The sequence below is a fragment of the Leuresthes tenuis genome, unplaced genomic scaffold (genome assembly GCF_036924035.1).
Source record: "Leuresthes tenuis unplaced genomic scaffold, fLeuTen1.0.hap1 SCAF_8, whole genome shotgun sequence".
Classification (NCBI taxonomy): domain Eukaryota; kingdom Metazoa; phylum Chordata; class Actinopteri; order Atheriniformes; family Atherinopsidae; genus Leuresthes; species Leuresthes tenuis.
Genome location: NW_027325362.1, coordinates 15,945,519 through 15,961,682, shown reverse-complemented (window position 1 = coordinate 15,961,682; position 16,164 = coordinate 15,945,519). Strand labels below are relative to the sequence as shown.

The window sequence follows — 16,164 nt, the reverse complement described above, 5'->3', positions numbered from 1 at the left end:
CAGGCAGGTTAAAAGGCGCTTTAACAGGCGCTAAAAATGTGTAGGACATTTAACATGGTTCTACAAATAAAGACAGAATAGCTGCTATTCCTTCGTGTAACATTTGATCTCTCTGATTGTGAGGGTTTCACACTGATGCATGCAGTGGTGTAGTGTTTAAGTTTATATTTAACCTGGTAAAATGAATACAGTGAGCTATTCTAAAATACATACAATCTAATTTATATAGGAAGGATGCATTATGTGCATGAGCAGGTACTATTTGTACACTATATGTGAAGTCAATAGAGACAGATAATACTTCAAATGCATCCTGGCATTCATGTGGATGTCGCTTTAAAATCTGAAACCTATCTAGACATTTGATAATAATAAAAAAATAGTTATAAAAGTGAAGAACTCCAAATCAGTTTTATTTGTCAGTTTCAAGCACCAGTCTCACACAGTGATGACCACCTTGCGTGTCACTGAGATCAGGAATAAAAGGTCACATAAGGCTTTTCGGTGCATCTGAACGTACAAAGAAAAAACCTTTTAAGTCGAGTGACGCGTTACAAGTTTACCACGAGCAGGCAACTTTAAGAAAAAAAAAACACCTTGTGTTATCCAGAAACTTAACATAACCTTTTTCCTTCCCCTCCCTGAAAATTTGAGGCATGTCCATAATCAGGGGTTGCTGCATTTCAAGTAATCAGTGTTTCAAAGATCGTAACGTGACACAAACTCGTGGAAAATGCTGATAGTTTGAAATGTTTGGCCCCATAATTAATGTTGGCTAGTTTATTTTTTTTTTTTTTTAATTCTCCCTTCTCCAATTTTATCTCTCATTTGTAGCAGAGGTTATAACCCAACGAAAACATCAAAATCTGATTAGGTAAAAACACATTTTCTACTTAGTTTATATTTGATTTATCAAAACTGACCTAATCACGTGAAAAACAAAAGAAAAAAGGTAGACAATGAATGTTTTAATGCCTACCGATGGAGAACTTTCAAATGTAATGATCTTTTCTACCTTCTCAAATCAATGTGTAGGTTTCCCTACACACAAACGCAGGTCCACATATCGCCTGTAGGCCTCTTCTCCCCACATCTTCAAACTTTGTAATTTATACATCGGAAGAGAGAAAGGCACTCAGGACTTGATGCAGTTCCCCTGCCAGGACTAAACGAGGTACCTTCTGAGTCTCACCGACAGAGTGGACATTTAACCGTTAAAACAGGACAAACCGGGCGGAGGCTCCGACACCTTTGAAAGGCGTACATTTAAAAAACATATTTGGTTTCAAAACTGGCCTATTAAATCAAGAGAAAAAGCGAGAGAAACAAACAAACAAACAAACAAAAATCACTGCTGTACTTTCAGTGCTAAATGTTAAAACCTTGAAAGTGGTGTTTCATTCTTTAGTCTTCTTTTTGTGCTTCATCTTTTAGGGGAAGCAACACCAGACTCATGAGACCTCAACACAAGTGCTCGCAGCTAAATCTAATAGATGTCAGACGTGGCTGAACCACCATACATTTCAAAGCACTCCAACAGCAACTGTCCACAACAACAAAAAAAAGAAAAAAAAGAAAAGATTTTACATTTAGATCCCTTGTTAAGAACAAAATTATCTCTCCCTGATGATAAGATACTTTAATGGCCCAATTAATAAAGCACAAAACCTCCTTATTTAATTATTTTTTTTGGCTGCATGACCCTCTACTGACCCCTTGTGGGGGAATAAGTAAATTACTACCGGCAAAACGAGGTAAGAGGTTATGAGGATGCATTTAAGAAATATACCGGCATGGACAGGTGGCTGATTTTAAAAAATTAAATAAAACAAAATAAAAGAGTTCAGAGTAGTGGAGGCAGTGTGAACATGAGGTTTCAGGCTGATGGAAACGTTCTCTGGAACTCCTCACTTGAAGTCTGGTTTCTCTGGGAAGGTGCAACCTGCTCGTCTGATGATGACGTTGGCAGAGTAGTGCGCTGCCCTCACGCACTGATCCAGAGGTTTCTCTTGGACGAGTCCAGACAGGAAACCTGCGCCACAAAAGGAAACTCTTTGAGACAAAATAAAAATAAAGTACGGAAAAGCAAAAGACATAGCATACGACCGCTGAAAAAACGCGAGTGACGGCGCAGGGAAATCTTACCTCCCACGAAAGCATCGCCTGCACCGTTTGTGTCAACAATGTCCTTGGGGTCAATCTTCATGACGGGGAAAGTCTCAATCTTATCACCTGGACACACACACGAGAAGAAAATGTACATGTTACAGAGCTGACCAAGACGACAAAAGACTGAGATTAATCAGAACAATATAAGAGACTCACTCAGAGCCATGACGGTTTGATCCTTCCCCTGGGTCAAAACTACAATCCTCTGTCTCTTTGTGTTGACTTTGGGCAAAGCCTGGGCTTTCTTGGCAATCTCCTTAATGTCCTTGGTCTACAAATCAAAGCACATAAACAAACATCAATACATTCTCACATACAGTTGACGATGGCCAAAATGTATTAAAGCCCACTTACCTCAAAGTCTTGCTCTTTAGCAAAGGTAGATGCCTCCTGAGTAAACAGAGGGAGATTGTTCAAACCACGAGAGTTTTGGTTGCCACAAAGTACGACGCACAGGCGTGAGTGGAGCATAAACAGAGCAAAAGCTGCGTACCGTCTCATTGCCGAACAGCACGTCGACGTAGGGCATGACCTGCATGAGGTTGTCCTTGAAGAACTGGCAGATGAAGGGTGCCGAGAGATTCAGGCAAAACAGCTTGTTGTTTTCAGAAGCGTGCTTTGCAACTTTCAGGATGGACTCCAAGGAGACGGTCAAGAAGAAACCCTGGAAAAAAATAAATAAAATGACACTGAGTTAAGAGTCTGCTCTTCGTAGCTACATACGTCTAAAGAATTACTTGCAGTTGAGTCATGAACAAAAACATCAGGGCTCTGGATTCAATTTTTTTCCATCGTCAGCGCTGCTGCTCCCGACTGACCACCGAAGCACTTTAAGCATTGCCTAAATCATCCTTAATGGCAGTAATACCTTTATTTAAAATCTGATTCTTTTCATAATAATACATCAGTAACCTAGTTATGATAATAATAGAAATGATTGAAGTGATTTAATAGAAGTTCAATTCAGAGACCTGCATGTTACATGCATTGCACAACAGATGGCTAATAAAAAAAGTTAAAAGGACTAATAATTAATTGGTGAGTTAAACTGTTAGATCTCATTTCCATGACCTGGTGGGATTGAGCATATAAGGTTAGCAAAAGTAGCCCCACATCCAACACGGAAAGCAACAAAATCTTGTTGAACAGGACTCAGCTGGGCCTCCACAGCAGCACAAACCTGGCAGGAGAACGCGAGCTGCGCAATTTAACAATATCGGTAACTTCGTACACAGCTGGGAGAGACGCAAAATATCTAATATTAGCAGCATGCATTTGTAATGGTTCAGTTAAATCTTCAGTTAAAAAGCAACTCTATTTGACCATTGGGGTGGTTCATTTGTGCTCATCTGAGATCCGCCTACAGCAGATATGCATCTGAGAGCCTTTTATTACGATTTTCAGGCCTAATTCCATTTACTTGCCGATCGTTTTGGTCATTTCAGTTTCTTTTTCCAGAAGCACTGGAAAGCAAGAATGCGTCTGCTTTCCCATGGTTAATGAATTTCATCATCGTTGTGTGTCATGGTTGAAGAGTTCATGTTATGGAAGAGTCCTTTTTTTTTTCTTCTGTGCTCTAGAGCGCATATACATATACATACACACACACACACACACACACATACATATATATATATTGGGTGTCTGAAGTCATTACCAACTCAAATGGGCCCTATCTGACATTAGATTTTCACAAGTAAATCTAGGTCACTTTACAAGGTTATCGAGCTTCCTCTTTGCCTGGCTTCATCTTAAGATGATGCTGCATTTGCTGTACTTCGGAGGTGGGAAGCTGAAACTCTTTTGTGCCTCATTTTGCATTAACATAATACTCTCTATGTACTTTGCATAATGTTTTACATCCAAAAATGAAGAAATATTGCTCATATGAGCAGCAGTTCTTAATGTAAGCTGCTAGAAATCTAAAAAAAAGAAGACCTCCTCGCTGCCTGTGATCGAACCACAAACAAGGGAGTTTAAGTGTTGGAGAATACATTTGTTTGGATGAGAGAGAAGAAAATGGCACCATCTACCACACAGCGATAAAAACCACTCACAGCAATATAGTAGACTTTAGCTTTTTCCACCAACTTCCAGTTTTCCTCCAGGTCTAGATGCTTGTCCTTCTTGTAACAGTTAGCAGCAGCTAGGTTAGCCACCAGTGACCTAAGAGGAGGAAACAACAACAGGACGTGTTATGGACCGATTAGAATGACTCAACATCATGTGCTTTCACAGCATGCAGGTAACCCACCTGTTGTCTCCGGTGATGCAGGCGGCACATGTCCCGGTGGGCTCTTCGTCTTGCTCATAGTAGTGAGCGTCGATGTGGCCCTCCTCAGCCTTTTGCTTCAGAATTTCCCCAAACTTATCTTTCCCAATACAGCCGAAGAACGTGCCCACATTATGGGGTTCTTGGATCATCCACTGGAGAGCGCCACAGCAGCTCAGATTAACACCAGACAAGTAACTCTACTCACAGAGGATGACGTTTGTGGTGAAAATGATCGAGTGTGTGCGTTTATGACCGACCTGGGCAATCTTAATGGAGTTCTGGGTGGCTCCTCCAGCGTGGTACTCAACTTTGAACTTCTTCACAATCTCCTCAAATCTACACGAAGTGACAAATTTGTCATTTACCTCATTCATACATCAGCAGAGGGATTTTTGCCACATAAAACATTCACATGGGGTAATTCCATGTCAGTTTATAAAGCAGTTGAACTCAGACACAACGTACCGACGTCAACGGACACATCCCTAATGCAAAGTTTAAGATCAGCGAACCCCAAATATAAATCTATCTGAAAACTGAATACGAAACGCTTCATTTTGAGATGAAAAAAACAAAAATGTAGCCTCTTTGGCCACATAGAGGAAAATATTGAGCTTTAGCAGGTTCATTAATTCAATACTTGATAGACAGCCAAGAGAGCAATATCCACCTAAACTACACTGTTTTATTAAAAGGGTGAAACATTCATTAAGGTTTTGGTTGCTTGTCTTATAACAGCAACATATAATTCATTAATTGCAGATGAGCAGCATTAACAGTAAAAGCTTTATAGGGGGGGGGGGGGGGGGGGGGGGGGGGGGCTCTGTGTGACGTTGTGCCGTTACTGCTTTTATTGCATTGCGCTTGGTGATGAATGCAGCCAGAGGGCTGGTTACCATGTCTGGCATTAGACTACACTCTCTGCAGATGGCAGCCTTGAGTTAAAAAAAAAAACAAAACAAAAAAACAACACTTGCATGACTGACCACTGATTATACAATCTGAGCCATTTCCATCGGTTACATAACACAATGCGGCCACACTTTCACATTCCCCTTTGGGCTAAAGCAGCCCTAATACGCCATGTCTTGCTGTCTAAATATAGTTACACCATCAACCTACAGACCAGCATTTGTTTGAGTGGTTTATTTGAGCTTCTTATTTGTGTTTAAATATATAACTGGATACTGTAACAATCCCAACTGTAACCAGCTGGTTAAGATCCTAAGAGGGTGCCTGAGGGCTCATCCCTGATGATCACGATTACCGCAGGCAAGAGTGACAGGTTTGAACGTGAACAAGATTCATGTCATGCATACCAGCGGAGGGAGTCTTTCATTTGGCCAACCACTCCCTGGTTTCATGACTGTTCCGCCTCTAAAATTAGGAATCATTAGTAGAAATCTGATGTAAATATCAGATATGGAGATGTAGAGGCTGAGTGGCTGATCTGAAGTTGGTTCTTTAATCTTTAAGAAGATATTTCTCATTCCAAGACTAATACCAACAGAGCTAATATTGAATAAAAAAAAACCTGTTTTTTTTTTAAACGTGCAACTGAAGAGCCACATTGCATCAGCACACACACACACACACACACACACACACACACACACACACACACACACATACGCACATCCACAGTCACGTATGAGTTTTTTTGGAAAAAAACTTATCTCCTACTGTTAAATGTTTGCTTTTCTGGCGCTTGCCTCTTGGGGAGGTTAAGTTTCCCAGTTTGCTATTGGATGAGACTGTCTCACTGAGCTGAAGCTGCTGCCCTGCAATTGGCTGTCTGATCAGGACCAGAGGTCAATGGTAGCGATTTCTTGTGTGTGTGTGTGAGAATGTGTGGTGCGCCTGTTTTGACTGGCCCTCTCCAGACCAGGGAGGCACAAACTCGGCATGAATTTAGACGTACTGTTCTCCTTTGTGCGGCACACAAAACTCTGTCAGAAGATTAGGTAAGCCAGTGTGTGAGAGTTCTACCACAGCTTCAATACTACAGCAAATGTTGCAATGTGGGAGATACGAACAGTGCTTTGTGTTTGTCTTCGGCCAGGATCTGATCGTTGGGCTTCAGAGTGTACCTGTGAATTAGAGGGGGAGGGAAAGCAAAAAAACAAAAAAAAACAGGGGGATTAGATTCTTCAAGTCATGTAATTAAGTTTATTTAAATGTCCCGCATTCAAACACATACAAACACAGTGGCTATCACCCCTTTGACAAATTATTATGTCACTTAAAAACACTTTCAGTTAAAATCTTTCAGTTTTCAGTTAAAATCAGTTAATCAGAACGTAAGTTCCTCGAAACAAAGACAAAGGTGAGTTGGGGATTAAAGGGCAATTCTAGTCCTCTTTCGTGAGGCTGAATTAGAGCTTTGGTTGGCTGGTTCAGTTCTAATCCAGGAGTTTACGCAAGGAGCATATGAGCCGGGGGGCTAAAGGAGCTCTTTGCTCAGTTAAATCTGGTCCAATCGAGTATGACAGCACGTAGCCCCCGATCCGAGCACGACCACTCCGAGCAGGCGCCTTTCAGCCGAGAAAACAAATAAGAAATACGTGCCATACGTGAGCAAAATCTGTGGATTACTACAGGATCAGTGGGGATAACTTCATTTACAGGAATTTCAAAACCTAAAACACAAAAAAAAAGAGAGCACAAGGTACTTTTTGGTGCTCAAACAATAACAGGCATCTGTTATTTTTACCCATGCAGGACAGCCTCCCTATCTGATTTCAGGATACATTCAGGCAATGCATCAGCTGGACATCCTGTACGGCTCCACAGACATCGATTATTAGGTAGCTCTGCTCTCTTCTATCAACGGTATATCTTCTGTCTCCATTGATTATGAGTGTCAGGGAATGTCTTCCTTTGACTGACGCGACCTCACTGATCCCATATTTCTGCACGTCACTCGATCTGGTTCTGCTGGTTGGGGACAGATGTTTTTTTGGGTTTTCTTTGGGGGGGGGCCTTTAGTTATTAGGTTGATATAAATGGCAACAATTAGCTAATTCATTAATGTTTTGAGAGTTAAAAAGAAGCTCAGGAGCGAGCAGTGTGTGAACTACTCATAGTGACATGAGGGCTAAAGCCCCTCATAGCTGCTGTAGTCCACTGCTTCGATCGTTTAACTTACTTGTCCAAGAAGTCTTTATCCACGACAGCAGAGATGTCCAGGAGGGGGTTTCCCATCCCAAAGAGTGAATTAGGACTAAAACATAAAACTGAATGTTAGAAACAAACACATGTCGTAGCAGCATGGACAGCTAACTATGCATCTTTACAGTAACCAAACCAGTCTGACAGCAGTAAGCATTTCCCTCTGAACTAAAGGAGCTGTGCTTTTACTACAGCATTAGAGAGAAAGCAGAAGCGGCACATATCAGGCAGATATAGCTACAGAGCAGGAACACAGATGACTCCTCGACAAAAGCTACAAAATAAGATAAAATTTGATTTGTGCTGAGCGTCTGGGCAGTCAGGCAAGTCACTAAATGAGGACAGCACGTGTTTGTGCAGTCTGTGGTTTTCTCAGAGCACAAAACTCCCTGCAGGGCTTCACATTCAGAGGAAATCAGTCTTGTGATGCCAACAGACAGCAACCACTGGGGCGAAAACAGAACGGGACGACGGCCAAAAGACACGTCTGCGGTTTGTGTCATCACATAACATTCCCACTGGAACCCGTCGTCCGCATCAGTAACCAGTAACAGACAGAGTTACTGTGCAACTTCTGCTCTTCTATCCAAGGACACACACATCACTAACAGGCTACAAACACAGCGAAAGGAAAGAGACCGGATCAGCACATTAGTCATATAAAGCCTCAGATCTGTGCCACGGTGCAGATAGCAGTCCTCCACGCTCAACACAATCTTTTCGGGGGTTTCTGGGAAAACCCCAGGTGGAGAGAGTCTTTGAACACAACCCCTGACAGATGCCACCTCCACATGTGCGTTCACGTTTCCCATAAAGCCTTCCTTCCTACACCATGAGGAATTGGCATAGAGGAGTTGCTTTTTGAAAAAGCAAAGAGGAGAGACACGATGACCTGACGGCCAGTGACTCAAGCAACATCAAGGGATGGTCGATGCAATATCAGCAAATGCATTTGCCCAACAGATGTCACACCCTTACTTATATCTCCCACTGCACATAAGAGCAGTCAGATGATTAATGGGATAGTGAAGCCAATTACACCAACCCAGAATCCATGTCTGTCTTCCCATCAGCTTCCCCGTACTGTGTGGCAGCGTGCTCTTACCTGACAGCAGACATGGTGTTCCTTTCCAGCTAGAAACTGACAGACCTGTTGAGCAAACTAAGCCGAGCTCAGAAAAAAGGCAAAGCATTCAAAAAATGAACAATTTCAGCTCAGAGTGCGAGCAGATCGATTTCCCCCTGCAACCACAGCTCCTCCTACTCCAGACTGACTGATTGGAGGCATCTGAAGGAGGAACGGCCACAACAGTCTGCCTCTGTCTGGTGATTGGCTTGCTTCGCCCACCCGTTCACAGCTTAATCACACCGTGAGAAGCGTGCTGATGATCGAGGCTCCTGTGACAATTTAACAGCAGCCTGATGGCAGGGCTGCGGGCTACTTTCCATATGCAAAACAAATAGATACATGCACAAAAACACGGTCGGCTACATGAGTGCTTTGCATGTCATTGTTTTGGAGGCTGGTGCAGGGTGGCTCGTGCACGCTCTTCGTGCAGCAGGCAGGGGGAGCGATCCTTGGCAATGAATGGGCACCGTCTCCAGACTGGTCCAACCGTGTGTTTCTGCAGCCATTAAACGTGCAGGGCAGGCAGTGGTCAAGCCGAACTTAGATTAGACATTGGCACTACTGCCAGAACCCGAACTTCTACAGCTGAAGCACCTCATTCAACAACAGTGCTGCCTACACGTCTCTGACTTGGTGGGTCACCCGTTAGCTGCGTCTCATCGCGTTCAATGACAACAAAAGCAAAGGACTTTACACCGATCATTACAGACTGCGACCTCCTGTGTACCTACCGTACTGGTGTCAACACACACCGACAGACTCCGGGATCCTTATTTTTAAACCTGGACATTCATTGCGTGTACAAACAAGTAAAACATTTATGCAAGTTTCGATCTGCGCACACATGCGCGCTTATTTGACCGGAGATTTACGTCTTCTCGCTCCGCACAGAGGCAGGGTTATTATTAGCATCGTATCTAAAGCTTTCAGTCACCTTAGCTTAGCAGGAGCCTTTTTGGTCGGAGACTCTTTCTTCTCCTCCTGCGAAAGTTTAAGTTTCTTTGCTTTGGGTTCTTCAGAAGCCATGGCTGTGTGAACTGAGCACGTTGCAATCACCTTACGAAAATGCGGTCACACAATCAGTGTTTTTTGTTTATTTCCCTGAGCAGAGACTCGCAGGCAGCGTGTTGCTTTCCTCCCACACGCCCCCCTTCCCAGGCTTTGTAAGCCTCTTAGAGAGCAGCAATAATCACAAAGCGAACATAATACACTGACAGTGTAGATGTTAACTGGAAACAGGAACCGCGCCCTCAGTCAGTAATGTCACATTAACAATGAATGAAATAACTACATAAAACTACAACTTGTTTCAGAAAGCCCTGTTGCCAAAAAATCTAGAAAGCTTGGTAAAATGTACATAGGGGCACAAGGCAATGATATGTAAACAAAAAATGTAAAAATGATTCAAAAGACAAAGTCAACATATGTGTGGGTGAATTAGTGTACATTGCTTGGATAACTGTGAAGTCATCAAGCTAAGTCGTGCAGGTTTTGAGGTAATGCTGTGACTTAGACAAATTCAAACAACAATTTTTTTTGCTTTTTGAAAATTATCGTTTCACAGTGTCATCATCTGACAAGCTGTATTAGAAACATTTTCAATCAAATGTATACTCAAATGATTTGCAAGTCGGTGTCTACCATTCCGTCCATCATGATTAGGGGCGCGCGGGGGGTGGGTGTCATTTAGCAGGACAGGTCAATAGGGTTAGGGATTGGGGGGTGGGGGGTGTAATGAGCTTTATTTATTTTTTTTTTTTAGAAGTTTAAGAAACATAAAAACATAAAATGTACCCTCCCAAATATACTTAAGTATATTGATTAAATCATCAACTCACTTTCCCCAACTGTTGGATATTTGCCACGCCAGTAAAAATCTGTTTTGCAAGATCATAAAGAAAGACCCCTCGACAGTACCTGTAAGGCTTTACTTTGGGTGTGATAACCCTAAGCCACAAGACGCTTCAAAATGCAGCTGTCTGAGCACATTGCCTGAATGAAAAGACTGAAACTTTGGTTTGAAATTGTCGATTGGGTCGATGACAGAGTTACAAAGGCTTTCATGGGCTCTGAATATATCCGAACACTTCACCCATCGCACGTGGGCTCCACTCTCATGCGGTGACGACGTTGACTGATGACTTCGTTACGTTGACGTCTGCAAAAATCTGCAGGCGTCTATTCAGCGACTCGGGCAGTTCTGCCATATTGGCACCTAGTTATAATTTTGGCACAGTCAACTGGAGAAAGCAGGTAAAAGTTTAAACAAGTTGTCAATATTTGTTCATGTTATAGTTTACTTAAGAGTTTTCATGCGACTGTAACGCCTCGAGTTTTTGAGCTCCTTGTATGGTTAGCATTAAGTTTGTGAAGATGTGCGAGAAGTCTTCTGGCAGATTGCTAAACAGCCGATGAAGTTACCTGAGTTTAAAGTTAGTTTAGCAGATTGGTAGGAGATAGATGTTACCAGCCAGTGGCACGGCTTTATATTTACATTGTTTTCATTGTTTTGATTTGGAGCACAATAAAAGTTAAAGAATGGGAGTTGTGCTGGTAGAACTGCTGATGTGGTCTCAGTGTGTCATTCATTAAGCAGACCACTAACAACAACAACAACAATAACCTCACTGTTGCAGCTGAGATGATCCACAGCCTGTTCCTGATTAATCACACGGGAGACATCTTCCTGGAGAAACACTGGAAGAGTGTCATCAGCCGGAGTGTGTGCGATTACTTTTTTGAGGCAAAGGAGAAAGCCGTGGACCCTGAGAATGTGCCCCCTGTGCTACAGACCCCACACCACTACCTCATCAGCATTTACAGGGAAAAGCTCTTCTTCCTCTCTGTCATCCAGTCTGAAGTCCCCCCACTCTTTGTCATTGAGTTCCTGCACAGAGTGGCAGATACAGTCCAGGTGAGGTTTAAACTGAGTTGATTTCTCCCCACTGAGACAGAAATGCCTGAGGTTGTGTATCCTGGATAAGTAGATTGCATGTAAACAAACAAAAAAAAAAGCCTAGTTCCTTGTGGGAATTTTAAGATCACTTACAGTTCATAAATATTTTTCTGTGAGCTTGCAGTCTTTATGGTTTTCCCCCCGTTTTCTCTAAGACAACACATGCACCATGATTAAAAGTGGACCAAGTTTGTGGAAAATCTTGAGACCAACATTAATGAACAGCTGTCCCTCACCTTGTGTTACAATTCTGTCAAATCCAGTAATCCAGCGTCACAAGCTACACATATTCAAATAAGAATCGAACACATGCACAAAAACACACACACACACACTCAAGCTTGCGCAGTACTCCTTTTTAGGGCTTTGCATTGACTTCCATTCACTTTGGATAGCCTAACACAAATAGCAGCCATTACCAGTTCATACTTAACCCTACACCTCACCTCATTTCACAAGTTGGGCAGGCATTGACAGAGTTTGAACTCCCTAACAGGGTCAGGGTTGGAAATGATGTTTTGCTGCATTAGGACCAGGCTTTGGTTCTCATTAGGACTATTGCCCCCAGCAAAGTTAGGGATATATCGGAAAAGGTCCATACGAGGTAGCAAAAACAAGCACACTCTGCACACTTTGCCAGCAAGAAAAGAAAATGAAACGAATTTCTGTGATTTCAAGCAGATATTTAGAGTAGTGCTTTTTCCTTCTGTAAGGACTGTTATGGGTAACGTGACCAAATAGTAATTTGAAACATTTTAATAGGGTTTCTGTGGTGTAAAGCGCAGTACACTAAGATAATGGAGGGGCTACTCGGCAACAGCATGCAAACAGAAACATTCCAGAGTTGTGGTTTGATCAATTCATTGATCAACTGATGCAAATATTGACCCAATTTTCTTAGCAGAGCATACAAATGATTAGAATTGTAAAGTTAGTTAAAAAACAGAAAACACTTAGTATGTTGCTTATACTGTTCTCAGCTGGTAGATGCTAAAATCCAAAGACGCAAGAATACATATTATCTGCCTTTTACGGTGTAAATCTAGAGATATTTTCTGTCTCGGGCATTTTTGTCAACAGGATTACTTTGGAGAATGTTCAGAAGGTGTGATCAAGGACAATGTGGTGATTGTTTACGAGCTGCTGGAGGAGATGCTGGACAATGGCTTTCCGCTGGCAACAGAGTCCAATGTCCTCAAGGAGATGATAAGGCCTCCCACCATCTTGCGCTCGGTCGTCAATACGCTCACAGGTAAACAGAGGTCAGCCTGAGCTGCATGAACTGCTGGCTACTTACCTCTATACCAAAGTGTAGCGTACATTGACTGGGATTTGTGTGTCTTTCAGGAGGCAGTAATATTGGAGACACGTTACCAACAGGTCAGCTGTCTAATATTCCATGGAGGCGGGCTGGTGTGAAGTACACTAATAACGAGGCATATTTTGATGTGATAGAGGAAATTGATGCCATTCTGGACAAATCAGGTACAGAGAACAACGTCTTTAATCGTCATAGATGAGGAGAATATTCATTCCTGTTACAAATGTTCTTTTCTGTTGGGCCTAAGTGGAATTGTGTCTTCTCAGGTACGACGGTATTTGCAGAAATCCAGGGTGTGATTGAAGCCTGCGTGAGGCTTACCGGGATGCCTGATCTCACGCTGTCCTTCATGGTGGGTTCGACTTCTCTCTGCTCTGTGGTTTTCTGTATGTGCATTGTTAGTCGGCTTGTATCCTTGTCCGAGTCTAAAAGTCAGTCACAGTTGTCGATGTTGATAACAGAATCCGCGTCTCCTCGACGACGTGAGTTTCCACCCGTGCGTGCGGTTTAAGCGCTGGGAGGCGGAGCGTGTCCTGTCCTTCATCCCGCCTGATGGAAACTTCACTCTCATGTCGTATCATGTTAGCTCCCAAAAGTAAGCATCCCTTCGCTACAATGATGATTTTACAATGAAATGGAATACGATACTGTAAATATTCACATTGGAGCCAGTCATTAATTTCCTTTCTGGTCACGAGCAAGAACTGGAGAAATAGAATCGGTTTATTCGAGAATGATTTATGAGTGTGACTCATATATATAATTTTGTCATATTTTTGTAATCTTCTACTTGACAACTACCAGCAACAAGAACATCTTTCTGTTTTTTATTTTTTCTTGATCTTATCAGAGTAGACTTATTTCTGTCCAGCCTCATTACCGTCTTCCACTTTGAGTCATCTCTGTGTTCGTTTCCTCTCTCAGTCTTGTTGCCATCCCGGTGTACGTGAAGCAGAACATCAGCTTCTTAGAGACAGGATCCTGTGGTCGTCTGGACATCACCATCGGACCCAAGCAGACCATGGGGAAGACAGTGGAGGGCTTGATGGTCACTATCCACATGCCAAAATCTGTTGTCAGTGTCAATCTCACGGCCACACAGGGAAACTACACTTATGACCTCACTACCAAGGTAACCAATCACCGACTCCTAAGAAGTAATACACTGTGCTAAAGAAAATATTAGAATGGACCTTTATATCCAGTCACTGTTCATCATACTGCTCAGTTTTTGTCATTTTTTTTAAATGCCTCTTCTTATTCACCCTTTCTCCTCCATGGTAAATGGGCAGCTATTGTAATGTTAAATTCTACAGTTATGCGAGGCCTCAGTGGCTCTGCAGCACAGATGTTGAGGTATTTTCCATTAGAACTGGTGATTTAAAAACAAAAGGCCACAATTGTTCATTGACCTCACTTCGAGCACATCTGTTTTGACAGTTGCTGGTTTGGGACATCGGGAAACTCAACCTCCAGAAGCTCCCTAACTTGCGAGGCAGCCTGAGTGTGCAGGTCGGAGTCCCAAAACCCGAAGAGAACCCCTCACTCAACATCGATCTGAAGATACAGCAGCTGGCTATATCGGGTAATCCTCACTCAATTACCTTTTTGAAGACCCTCGCCAACAAAAATCAAGTTTTTTTTTAAGCTTGTCAGCACATCAATTTGGTGTTTTTGTAGAGAAGTCTTAGTAGAGGTATATAGATCTTCAAGCAAAGAGAGTGGAGGGTGAGCAGCTGAAGCCAGCATGAAGATAGTGGCAGGGCTCTATCTTATTTGCGTATATCCAGTGAGGCCAGAGATTTGGAGTAAGGAACAGCATTTCAGGGTGTGACGAAGTCATTATAATTGAGAGATTTGTGACTTGTTCAGGTGAAATTGTAGTTTTGATGTGAGGAAATGACTTTTTGTGCTTTCATACCCGCCTTAAAGGGAGTTTACATTTGCAGCTCAGGCAAGTTTGAAGTTCAAGAACGGTCGCTCGCCGCTTCACTCGGCCTTGTTATTTCCCTGCGCCTTTTGTTGTTGTGAATGTTAAAGGTTGAGGCAGCAGTAACCCAGTGTAGGATTTCACATTGCAGATTTGATTTGTGTTTCCTGTCTCTCCTCACTTCCCCCCCCTCTCCCCTTCTGTGCAGGTCTCAAAGTGAGTCGTCTCGACATGTACGGAGAGAAGTACAAACCATTTAAAGGGGTCAAATATTTGACTAAAGCGGGAAAGTTCCAAGTGCGGACCTGAGCAATGGTCAATGATCAATGAAGCAATGTGCCAAAAAAAGGGGCCGATGTTACCACACAGTCATGTCAGCTCTCCAATAAGTCTTAAATATCCACATGAGCATTGCTATTAATGAACACTTCTGCGCTCTAACAGCTATTTATTATGTGTTTGGCATTACATAAATGTGACTGGATGGTTTTGTGGCCTATAAAGGGAAGCCTTAATAATCAATGTGACCTTGTTGAAGTGCTATTAGTTTCTATCCAGTTTACATGTGCTAGATTGTATTGATAATTTCTTACCATTTGCATTACTTTGTTTTCTTTATCTAACACCTTCTGAGTGCTGCGTAATTTGATTATTTTGGCTTTCAGCTCATCGCTTTGCTCCTCACTACAACACCACACCTGAACAATGCCTGCACGTTGCTTGAAAGTTAACAGACACGCCTTTGAGGAATTTTTTTACACGAGGCAGACATTTTTATACGTATAAATGTGTTTATTTTTAAAGAAAATCCGATGTAGTTGCAGTGCAGATATTTTTGGGCACAGTCACCGTGTAAATGTGGCCTTGTTTCTCTGTATAGCAGACACTACAGCACAAACAGCATGTTTAGGAAATGTGAAGGAAGTTATCTTTAAACATATCTCTTATTTAAGGTACATGGTGTAGTTACAAGTTAGTAATTCAGGCTGGTTGTTGGGAACAGCTGCGTAAAAGGCACGCTGAAATCTTCAAGAGCCTCACATAATTCTGAATGCAACTTCTTTACTCAGTACAGCGTTTGCACAATCAATTGTCCCCATGAAAAATACTACTTAAAGCTCTTATATGAAGTTGAAGCAATATGCCAGTTTATAAGATGTCTTATAAAAGCTTTGAAAACGTGTGTGGTTTTTTTAATTTTTTTCTTATAATA

The 16,164-nt window shown here is 42.3% G+C and overlaps 2 protein-coding genes across 4 annotated transcripts; one reads left to right on the top strand and one right to left on the bottom strand.

The window, feature by feature from the left end:
* Positions 1-392: 392 nt before the first annotated feature.
* On the bottom strand, positions 393-9,820 carry adka (adenosine kinase a). 2 transcript variants are annotated; one of them, XM_072391085.1, is made up of 11 exons: positions 9,679-9,820; positions 7,593-7,667; positions 6,481-6,534; positions 4,702-4,780; positions 4,424-4,596; positions 4,227-4,335; positions 2,663-2,833; positions 2,524-2,559; positions 2,326-2,440; positions 2,146-2,232; positions 393-2,032 (listed from the first exon to the last, which is right to left on the bottom strand). In XM_072391085.1, the coding sequence occupies exons 1-11, from the start codon at positions 9,768-9,770 to the stop codon at positions 1,908-1,910; spliced, it is 1,116 nt and encodes a 371-aa protein (XP_072247186.1). In that variant the 5' UTR covers positions 9,771-9,820; the 3' UTR covers positions 393-1,907. The 2 variants fall into 2 exon arrangements, with proteins under 2 accessions (XP_072247186.1, XP_072247187.1); XM_072391086.1 differs by lacking the exon at positions 9,679-9,820 and adding an exon at positions 8,721-8,830.
* ap3m1 (adaptor related protein complex 3 subunit mu 1) lies at positions 6,246-16,134 on the top strand. 2 transcript variants are annotated; one of them, XM_072391084.1, is made up of 9 exons: positions 6,246-6,408; positions 11,381-11,658; positions 12,781-12,952; positions 13,048-13,185; positions 13,288-13,373; positions 13,483-13,616; positions 13,946-14,153; positions 14,462-14,606; positions 15,160-16,134. In XM_072391084.1, the coding sequence occupies exons 2-9, from the start codon at positions 11,386-11,388 to the stop codon at positions 15,258-15,260; spliced, it is 1,257 nt and encodes a 418-aa protein (XP_072247185.1). In that variant the 5' UTR covers positions 6,246-6,408; positions 11,381-11,385; the 3' UTR covers positions 15,261-16,134. The 2 variants fall into 2 exon arrangements, with proteins under 2 accessions (XP_072247185.1, XP_072247184.1); XM_072391083.1 differs by lacking the exon at positions 6,246-6,408 and adding an exon at positions 10,545-10,997.
* Positions 16,135-16,164: the final 30 nt, after the last annotated feature.